General features: G+C 38.0%; 2 protein-coding genes across 2 annotated transcripts; both read right to left on the bottom strand.

The window, feature by feature from the left end:
* Window positions 1-699: 699 nt before the first annotated feature.
* LOC145134547 (uncharacterized) lies at window positions 700-2,447 on the bottom strand. Its single transcript, XM_079069384.1, has 4 exons — window positions 2,225-2,447; window positions 1,641-2,106; window positions 1,341-1,560; window positions 700-1,277 (listed from the first exon to the last, which is right to left on the bottom strand). Exons 2-4 carry the CDS (start codon window positions 1,965-1,967, stop codon window positions 901-903), a joined length of 924 nt encoding a protein of 307 aa, XP_078925510.1. The 5' UTR covers window positions 1,968-2,106; window positions 2,225-2,447; the 3' UTR covers window positions 700-900.
* Window positions 2,448-3,567: 1,120 nt separating this feature from the next.
* LOC145132579 (serine/arginine repetitive matrix protein, putative (DUF936)) lies at window positions 3,568-6,679 on the bottom strand. The gene is made up of 5 exons (XM_079067423.1): window positions 5,985-6,679; window positions 5,065-5,637; window positions 4,747-4,953; window positions 4,573-4,664; window positions 3,568-4,468 (listed from the first exon to the last, which is right to left on the bottom strand). Exons 1-5 carry the CDS (start codon window positions 6,486-6,488, stop codon window positions 3,763-3,765), a joined length of 2,082 nt encoding a protein of 693 aa, XP_078923549.1. The 5' UTR covers window positions 6,489-6,679; the 3' UTR covers window positions 3,568-3,762.
* Between the last annotated feature and the right edge of the window lie 3,945 nt (window positions 6,680-10,624).

The raw sequence follows: 10,624 nt of genomic DNA, 5'->3' as shown, positions 1-10,624 counted from the left end.
GCTATAAATCATATTTTGCTTTTGGATGTTGCTGGAAATCCGAAGACCTTGCTGAAAATAGGAAATTCATATTGAAAAACTCTTTTAATTTTAAAAAATTTGTTTATTAAAATTTTAGTTTATTTTACTAGATTGTAGACATTAAAAAACAAAAAGTTTCTACTTGCAAACTGCAGACGTTTGGTCCACATCTTCTACTGCAGATATTTGCAGATATGATCCCCACGTTTTACCTCTCAAAAAACAAACAACACCTATATCTCATATGATATGTTTAGGGCGGGTTGACATTGTGATGTTAGAAAATAATCCACTTGTAGAAATAAAGAAATGGAATTAGATTTGAGTCAATAACCACGTGATAGATTATAGGTCATTCATATTAAGGTGGTCGAGTTGTGACAATCGAAAGAAAATGGATTTGATCCGTAATAACTACATAGGGATGAGCAAAATAACAGTTGGAACCGAACCGAATCCGAAACCGAATGAGAACTGATTATGCATTAAGTTTACCATCCCCCAAAAAGATGAAATTCGGTTTAGACCATATTTACATTACAACCAGGACCAAATTTGTAATTTACTCTTTACAATACAAATGGTTTATAATCATAACTCTTAATGTAAATGTTTTTTTTCTCTCTTGACAATTATTCAAGTGCCTATGCACGTATCACAATGGTTAACTCAAAACAATGAGCTCAAAACGATGGCGCACGGATAACATGTGCTTAAAAAACAACCAAAAAAACTTTAACAAAACAACATTCTACACAAAATGCAAAAATTACCAAGAAACAAAATTGGTGAAAACCCCTAACAACCAAAAAACTGAAATTGTAGCTATCTCATTCTCAACAACTCATCTCAAAACCAAAACCATTATAACAAAGTAACTTACCTTACAGGCTGCTGGTTGTAGTGATTTTTCTCTTTCTTCTTGGCTGCTGCAAGCCTTGCACTCCTTGCCGCCGCCTCACTGGCAGCAGCTCTGGCGGCACCGTCCATTTCCTTGCCGGATTTCTTCTTCTTCATGGAAGCCATTTTCTTTATCTTCTCTTTCATGTTCACTCCAGACAACTCTTTTTCTTCTGCAGCTGAGCTTTCAGTCTCCTGATCCTTTTCCTTTTCCTTTTCTTCTTCTTTTGCTTCCTTTGATGCCTTCTCTTTCTTCTTCTTTTTAGCACTTTTGCTCTCACCACCACCTCCCATGGTTTTCTCTTTCTTCTCTGCCACCCCTTCATTTTGATTCTCTACCTTCTCTTGAACAGCATCTACCATGTGAAAGTATCAACAAGATTACATGTTTTGATTTAAGAGAAACTTCAGAAGCTTACCAATGGAGTTCTCTTTGCCATTGTTGTCATTCAAACCGAATTCTGCAAGCACTGCTTCAAGCTCCGCTAGCTCCTTCTTCAGATCCTTCTTCGAAAGCTGTCTGTCGGTTTCTTTCGGAGGCAAAATTGGAACAGTATTTTGAATGATCGGCTCTTCTTCTTCATGATCATTTTCTTCTTCATCGGTTTCATCAAGGTCTTCACTTTCACTTTCACTCTCCTGGAAATTACGAAAAAGGTTTAAATCAAGATGAACAAAATCGAAGTTGAAAATGGAGTAATCATTAAGCGAACTCTCACCTCAACTGGAGTTTCATTTCCTTTCTGATCGTCTTCACCGGCAACCCAAACGGACGGTGGCGGAGCGGTGGTTGCGTAGTAATCATCATCGTCTTCATCATCCACATCCGCCCATGACTTCATTGTTAAAGGCGCTGGAGCCCAGAAAACCTGTTCCTCTACTCCATTTCCTTCACCATCATGTTTCGTCTTAGAGCTGCCTGCATTTTTTGAAGAACCATCACCTTTATCCGATTTCTTCTTCTTCTTTAGGCTACCAAGAGCAGCAAAAACATTGGTGCTGTTGATTGCTACTGGTCCATCCTTTCTATTTCCACCTCCAACCATTTCTATGCGAATTCCTAATCTCAAATTACACTTCAGATCGATATTTCAACAACCTACAGTTTTGTTTGTATCTTTGTAGAGGTAATCAGAGTTGCTACAATCGAATTCGACAACCAGCACGACTTCGATTAACCTAAAACTTCGATTGAAATGCGGATAGGATTAAGGCAAAATGATGATGACCAGTTTGGTGATTTAAGAGCAAAAAACGATCTCTCCAAAAAAAAAAAAAAAAAAAACAGCAACAGATCACAAACCACGATTAGGATTTGATTGAAGTTCGAAACGATTGGAAGCGTTAACGATTAGCCTTTCTTCTTCGTTTGATATACAGGCATTGGGTTCTGCGACACGATTAGGGTTCGTAAGAAGACGATGATGAAAGAAAGAAGGATATGAGTTTGGATTAGGGTTGGGATGAGCATCAGCTGCTGCTGCTGTGAGCTGCATTTTGTATGTATGCACAGCACAGCGCTTTCTTCACTACAAGAGTAGTTTTTTATTTTTTGCCTTCTGGATATTCACAGGGAATGTAGTGGGTAAATCTCAGCCGTCTATTAGGAGAACGACGTAGATTGAGCTACGTGTGCTCAACATTTTGAAGTTGATTTTGACCTTTAACTATCGTCAAATCTGTATTTTCTCCCCCTCCCAAAATAATTTTTGATGTAATCCTCCCCTAATAAATAAAACAATTTTGTCCCTCATCAATCACTCATGAGTTTTGACACGTGTCATTTTGTAGTATTTTTAGAATAAATATTATCCACTTGTAAATTTATAGTTTGTTTTGATTTTTAAAATTAAAATCATATACTTATACATGTAAAGTATTAAATATAATATATATGAAATTAAATTGCAATAAATACGTTTCTTTCTTTTGTTATTTTAAGTTTACATTAAAAATATTTACTGTTTACACTTTAATGTTTAATCTTTTTTTTTAAATTAACCCGTGTAATACACAAGTCGACATGTAGGCTCAAAAACATGACCCGGTCAAAGCCTGGTCAACTAAAGCCCAAGAAGGTCCAAGAAGGTCCAATTGCACCCTTATAAAAATTAGCCTATGTGTCATTGTTGTTAAGTTACTAACGTCACATACTATTTTCATTTCTATAATGCATAAGACAAAATAGAAAGAAATTAAAGTATGATGTTATAATGCATAAATAGATGAACGTATATTGATGTTCTTTTCATTTAGTCTCTTACCGATTCCGTGTTTGGTTCTCGTAATTTGGCTCAATCGGTTTCGGATCCTAACCGGGTTTAGGTCGGTTGCTGACCCCTACCTAGTTCAAACATTATATGTGTTGTATAGTCGATGTAGAGTCCACTGACAGGGTGCGTTGCACTTATGATACGATGAGTGTTTTGGTATAACTTGTTACATTATTCCCTTAGTGTTTGTGAGCAAGAAATTTTGCAAGTTGTGATTTTGGTTTGTGAGATTTAGTCGTGGCCTTTGAGAGAATTGATGATTCTCTTTTTTGTGTCCCTTGGTCATAAACTTTTACAATCAATACGAAGCATGGAAAACTACTTTAATCGCCTAAACTATTCAATCGACACGATTATTCCATATGTCCAAAAATAATTCTAAAACAACTTTGACTAATAAGATTATTGCCAAAAACATGATGTCATACAATATGGCAAAAGAGCTTGCCTTCTCATGCATACACATACACAGACTCCATATTTAAAACTTGCAAATTTATGAAAAGATCATAAACTATCATTCCAAAAAAAAAAAAAAAAAAAGCAAAATTCGCATCAACATCAAGATTCAAGATGAGTTATCATATGTTGTTCCAACATGTTGAATCACAAACCTGTAAATCTTCCCTTTCAACCGGTCAACGGCTCCGGTCATCACTTCATCTTGCTTCGAAACCATCCGGTCCAACCAGTCATTAACCCGCTTCAACTGCGATAAAATCACCTTAATCGGCCCCACTTCTGCTGAACCGGTCCCGGTCCCACCACCATTCTTCCCAAACACCTGAAAACCCGCATCCAACGATTCCTCCACAAATTTCAAAAACCAAATCTGCATCTCCTTCTGCAACTTCATCCCCAATTCCACACTCTCATTCACCCCACGCCCCTTAATCCACGACCCATTAAAAGAAGAATTACAAGAAGAAATCGTCAAATGGGATTTCATTGTTTCGGTTAGGGTTGAACCTGAACCTGAACCGGGTCGGATCTTTGATTGGGTTTTCTTTTGGGGCTGAACCGGGGTCTCGAACCCTTGGTCTGCTAAGAGGGAGACGACTTCGAGGTCGGTGGCTAAGGCGGCTTCGATCCAGAGAGCGAGGGATTTTGATTGGTCGGTTGGTGGTGGTGGTGCGGTGGTGCGATTGGTGGTGGTGGTGAGTGATTCGGCTGTTGTGGTGGCTTTTATGGTGTCGTTGTAGACAGTCATGAACCGGTCGATTGTTGGTAGAGGGTTTCCGGCTTTTGAGATTGAACAGAGATTTGAGAACATGCTGCAATTGAGAAGATAAATAAATATTTATCTCATTAATCATGGATTAATTTGTTAATATAATCATAGTTAAGTTAACTACTTGTTGTAATAATAGCAATATACCTTAAACTCCTGAGAATAGCTTCAGTAACAAGGGCTTCTTGCAAAGCTTCAGCTGCAGCTACTGAAGCCACATTTCTCCTTCGCATAGCATCCTACAAAATTAGTTCAAATATTAATTACAAAACATTCGTGATTTGTGGATTTAACATAGAAGGGCATTCATGTCTTTTCTACCTGTCCAAGCTTTGCTAGGTCTAAAGACACTGCATCCAGAGGGACACTACCATCAGTCCATTTCTTTTCATGAAGTGTGATTCCAAGAGGTGTAGTAGTAGTATTCAAAGGAGGAGTGCCACATAAGCTAGGATTTACTTTTTCTTCACTAGAAAAATCTTCTTGATCATGTGAATGTGCATCACTTAAACGTCTTGAAAGAGCAGCCTGAAAATAACAAAAAACAAAACCAACAAGGGCAACAACTTCATTAACATCATAATGAAGTTATATGATTTTTATAAAATATAAACAAGTTGGGTTTTTTATTTTGTTTACCTGGGTTTTTAAAATTGCTTGCAAATCCGGTTTGCTTTTAATCCCACTCTTCTCTTTCACTTCTGTTTCATCCCAATTCTTTCTACTTGACTTTGTGGAAGACCCAACAAGTGCCTCTGAAACCTTTGAAATCTCAGCAGCTAAAGTTGCCATCTTTTTCTTGTTGCCGGAATCAGTTGCCGGAGAAACTTTAACTCCACTAGATAACCGCCTGCCTGGAGACATTGACATTCTTCTTGAACTTGGAGATGCTTGTCTCCGACCATTAGGTGAAGGTTGTCTATATCTTGAAGGAACAATAATGGCAGGCTCTCTTGCAGACTTTCGGTTCTCTTCTTTAGCCATGGCTAAACTAGGGACCACACACTTTGAAGGTACCGGAGAAGATGATCTTTTTGCTTTTCCGGCAGGTGAAGGATCCCTTTCAATTACGTTCTTCTTTCCTGCTGACACTGATCTCTGTTGCTTCATGGCTGGACTTGAAAATCTCTGAGGAGGCTTTTCTGCAGTCTTTGTTGACTCATTAGAAGTATTCACATTCTCTTTAGGTGCAAGAACTTGTCTGTTCCTAACCTGTTTAACAAACAATAACACTCATTATTAAATAGAAGCTCTTTCTTTTAACTACTATTATTCACTAGAAATTTAATTAAACTACGAGAAGTTTTATGGTTGCCTTTGGTAAATCAAACTACTCATTGAACAAAATTGATACAGTCGGTTTAGCAGAAAAAGTTTGTATCTCAAAATTCAGACATTTCTAAAACAAATTCAGCCCTTAAGAGTTAAGACTAAGAATAACTCGATACAGGTAAACACTATGTTAATAGATGACATGTTGATGAATAATCACGATCAAGCACATAAGTTTTAGATTGACATGTATAAAAATCAAATCTGTGAATAGAATAAAGCCTAACCTCGTTTTTTGTTTCCTTCGAGTCATGTACAGGTCCATCTAACTTTTTACTCGACAAATAAGCAGCAATAGGATCACCAGAAGCATCTGAATCGGAAGCAGTCTGGATCACGAACTCTCTTTTGGAACTCGAAATCCTAGCAATAAGCTGTTCAGGACTTCCAACAAACGGATGACGACCAGCAATCGGACGTACTCCAGATGCTCGTGGTACTGGGGAATCAAACTCGAACTTATCAACATACACAAACTGCCCTAACTGTAATCGATTAGTGAGTATGAGATCTGTGTCCCGATCAGATAACGAGACGTAAGTTGAGTTAACCGAGTCAGAGAGAGAAACATAGAAGCCATGGTTAGGCCAGAGGTCATTTGAGCCTGCTGCAAGAGCAGGAACAATTCCGATGACCTGGAGAAGAGGGGAGCGGTGGTCGCCGGTAACTCGTGTGGTGGTGTTCATCGTCTGGAGGAGTTTTAACAAGATTCCTGGTGTTAGAGACGCCATTGAAAATGGAATTTCAAGGTTTGAGGATAGAATTAGGTGTGAATTTGGGGGAAATGAGGGTAGGGTTTAGATAGATAGAGGGTCGGGGAGGAAGAAGCCGTTACGAAGATCTAATTTTGAAAATGAGGATTGTAATTTTGGGCGCAGCGAATGATTGAGATATGTTTTGAAATTAGTGGTGTGGATGTCACTCGTGAAGGCAACGGCTTCAGACGCCGTTAAGTCCTTTGTACATTTGAAATTGGTAAACAGAATCGACAAAAAGTTAGCACAAAATTTTATAAATGGGCCCTATGGTTTGTCAGATTCATAACTTGTGTCCCTAATATTTTTTAGTTACATAAATTTTTTCTTATGGTTTTATTTTTTTGCTTGGTTGATCACTAGCTCATGTAAAATATATATCTTCTATATTTTCTTTTATCTTTTTTTTTTTTAAATATTACCATTTATATTAATATATTATTACAAACCCCTTCAAAACTCACCCAGCCCACCACAAGTAATCTTGTCTACTGTACTCCTGCCCCCTTCCCCGAGTTCGTTCCTCCCTTCATCTTAGGCTGGTGGGTAGAGATGAACACAAAAACCGGATTCGGGTATAGGATTCGATCCGATCCAGAAACCGGATTTGGTCAAAACCGGATCGGATTAATCTGGTGACCGGATCCAAACCGGTTTCAAGCTTCGGACAACATTTCGGATTAGCCCCCGGATCGCAAACCGGATTCGGTTCTAACCGGATCCAAATCCGGATCCAAACCGTTTTTTTTTTACCGTTAAAAACGGGAATTTTTCATTTTTTTTATAGCCGTTGGAAACAAAAAAAAAACAGCTAGTTTGATTTTTCTTGACTTTTTGGCCCTTCTAAACACATATAAATATAAGCCATTTGCTTCATTTCCATTTTACACAAATTTCTACTACTTTATACTTCTATTTTCATAATCTTCGAAAAAATGAGCTCGAGAAATTCTACCGCGGGTCAAGATTCGGATGCAACGGTGGTTAAAATCTTACCAACCACTCGGAGTAAAGATGTGTGGGAACATTATGATTTGTGTTTGTTGTCGAACGAAGACGATAACGATGAAGACGAAGACGAAGACGAAGATGAAGAATATGGTATTGATGAGACCCCTAGTTATTTGTGTGGCGGTTGAAGAATATTTTAGTGAAGGCGACACGAAGTGGAAGACCACAAAAACTATTTCTATTTGGCTAAATGTTGTAACGCCACTTTATTATTATTATTAGTTAACTAGTTTGAAAACTCTTTCTAATTCGACGTTTGATGTATGTTTTAACTATTTTAATGAACCTATGTTGCATTTTGTGTTATATATGAGTTCCAAAAAAATGTTTAAAAAAAAAAAAATTGGCAAAAATCGGATCGGATTTCGGATCGGATCCTAACCGGATCGGATTAAACCGATTCGGATTCGGGGGAGGAAAAACCGGTCAAAACCGGTTTCAAACCGGATCGGATTTTGGCTTAATTCGGATTGGGTGTGACGTCACGGAACCGGATCGGATTCGGATCCCGATCGGATCGGATCCGAGGTTTGTGCATCTCTACAGGTGGGTGTGGGCAATATGTTATCACACCCCAAAGTTGCCACCTCACCAGCCATGTCAAAATGATGTTATAACACAAATTGGAGGAAATGGACAACATTTTATAACATGGTGTTAAGAGGAGAGAAAGATAGAGAGATAAATATGTGCAACCAATAAGAGGAAAGAAAGACTCCCGTTACAATATGTTATCACGATAACATCTCTTAACATAACACCAAATAACAGGAGAGGGGGCGGTGTTCCTCATGTTATGACGCCGCTATTTGATGCCACATAGGCATAACACCTCTCCCCCGTTGCCCACTCTGTGCACTCTTAATGACTTTGGCGACGACCATCTTCTCTGTAAACCAATTTACAACCACCGACACAAATATTCAAACCCAAATCAACTTCATCATCAAGTTATAAACAATAGTCATGACATAAAAACAATTATTGAGTTATGTGAAGAGACCCAAATGCATGGAAAATAAAAAAAACTAAATTTTATTATTGGTATAGGAGAAAACGGTTCAATGAAGTAAAACAAAATGTATAAGGTTAGAATCTCAAAAGAACATAAGACCATATAATAGAAATTCAAAAGTTTTGAGAGGATGTGGAGGAGGATCTCTCCAGAAATGAGAGGAGTAAAATCAAGGTTTTAAATCTCGCACCTTGAAAAAAACTCGTGCCATAACGCGATAAGGCACGTCTTGACACGTTATTTGGCTGTCACGCTTAACAAACACGTCTTGGAAGTTTTCCAAACGACTACACCACGCCTAGCATCATGGCATGCATTGGCGCGTACCATGGCCCGCCTTTTAGAACCATGAGTAAAATATCAGATACAACAACTTAGGGTAAGTCAAAGCACGAATTTTACGGCGAAGAGGCAGTGTAGGAGGGATACCATGTAAGGAAGAGAGAGACCTTGAAGTCGAAGATGTTATACCGGATAAACACAAGAAGGAACCATCGTAGGATGATATATATATATATATATATATATATATATATATATATATATATATATATATATATATATATATATATATATATATGTAGAGAGAGAGAGAGAAAGAGAAAGAGAGCTTTGTTTGGTAGTTGTGGTTGTTGGAGCTCCTCAACAAAAGAATTATCATCGGAGAAGGTTAAATAGGAGGGAGTCATCATGTCAAAGTGGTGGTGATTGGAAATACTGAGTTTCTTCTACGTTATCTAAACAAGGTTTCTTCTCACGAATCTCATCAGAGTCTTTAAATAGAGTTTTTTCTGCGCAGTTGGAGATGGAGAATTACAACGATTTTCACGTGGGTACAATGATGAAGATGAACTCGGATGAGGGTAAATTGATTAGGGTTTTTATGAAGGGGTGAGGTAAGGTGGGTGGAGAGGAGGGGGGTGAGGTATTTTTATTTTTAAATTTAAATTAGTTTAGATAGAATATAAATTAAAGAGTAAGTTACACATTTGGTCCTTGTAGTTTGCCATAATTCACATTATTGGTCCTACTATTGATTTCATAACATGGTTGGTCATGTGGTTTGTTTTTGTTGCAATAGTAGTCTTTGGTCCTCGTGTTATTATAATATTACCCTTTTTAATATGATTTTCCTTTTGTTTTTAATTATTTAGATGTTTTAATAAAATAAAAGTTAAGGATCTCTCTCTCTCTCTCATGATCTTATCCTTTTTATCCTTAATTTTTATTTAGGGTAAATTACACCATTCGTCCCTCGTGTTGGTGCCAAAAAGCACGTTTAGTCCCTATTTTCAGAAATTAACTCGGACCGTCCCTCATATATCTAAAACTTGCACGCTTCAACCCTCATTAGTTTGAATTTGCATGTTGTATCCTTGGGAAGACATAAAAAGACTATTTTGTCCTCACTATTTTAATTTTAATTAAATTATAATTAAATTTGTATTAAAATAAAAAGAAAATAAAATAAAATACCCCACCCCTTCCCTTTCCCTTTCCCCTTTTCCTTCTACATTCCCTTTAAATCACAATTCACCGGACCACCACCACTCTTTTCACCTCCGAGGTTCCCACCATCACCGCTCTATTCACCTCCAACCATCACCGCTCTAAACGTCGCCGGAGAAGAAGATCGAGAACCCACATGTCCCAGAGAAGAAAAAAGATTCAAATCGGAACACCGAAACGCCACCAACACCCACAGACTTCATCTTCCTCCGGCGAACATCACCTCACTGACCTCATCTTCCTCCGGTGTGCATCAAGAAACTCTTCTCTCTTCTCTGAAATATCAAAACCAACACATACACACAGACTCTCAATCTCTCTCAACTTCGCTGAACAACTCACATCGTCACCTCCTAAACTCTCTCTGATCCACCATCCTATCTCCCAAAATCAAACCCCATAACTTAAAGCTACAGATAAACCCCACCACCCCATCGGTGGGTTTGGGTGGTTGTAAAAGCCGTTGGAAACAAACTCCATCTCCGTCAGAAACAACCTCATCTCTCCCTTTCCGGAGATAACATCTTCATCACCACCAACATTATCATCTCTTGTCTCACCCCTTTTATTTATCCTT

The sequence above is a fragment of the Lactuca virosa genome, chromosome 8 (assembly GCF_052849685.1).
Source record: "Lactuca virosa cultivar CGN04683 chromosome 8, Lactuca_virosa_CGN04683_v6, whole genome shotgun sequence".
Lineage (NCBI taxonomy): Eukaryota > Viridiplantae > Streptophyta > Magnoliopsida > Asterales > Asteraceae > Lactuca > Lactuca virosa.
Note: the sequence above shows the minus strand (reverse complement) of the source record. Positions and strands in the feature narration are given on the sequence as shown.

Excerpts from the sequence above, each read along its gene's own strand:
- LOC145134547 (XM_079069384.1), bottom strand. The coding sequence starts at position 1,967 with ATGGTTGGAGGTGGAAATAGAAAGGATGGACCAGTAGCAATCAACAGC. Across the intron at positions 1,561-1,640 it reads GAAATGAAACTCCAGTTGAG|GAGAGTGAAAGTGAAAGTGA; the intron begins GTGAGAGTTCGC and ends CGTAATTTCCAG. Across the intron at positions 1,278-1,340 it reads TGGCAAAGAGAACTCCATTG|ATGCTGTTCAAGAGAAGGTA; the intron begins GTAAGCTTCTGA and ends TTCACATGGTAG.
- LOC145132579 (XM_079067423.1), bottom strand. The coding sequence starts at position 6,488 with ATGGCGTCTCTAACACCAGGAATCTTGTTAAAACTCCTCCAGACGATG. Across the intron at positions 4,954-5,064 it reads AAGCAATTTTAAAAACCCAG|GCTGCTCTTTCAAGACGTTT; the intron begins GTAAACAAAATA and ends TGTTATTTTCAG. Across the intron at positions 4,469-4,572 it reads GCTATTCTCAGGAGTTTAAG|CATGTTCTCAAATCTCTGTT; the intron begins GTATATTGCTAT and ends TCTCAATTGCAG.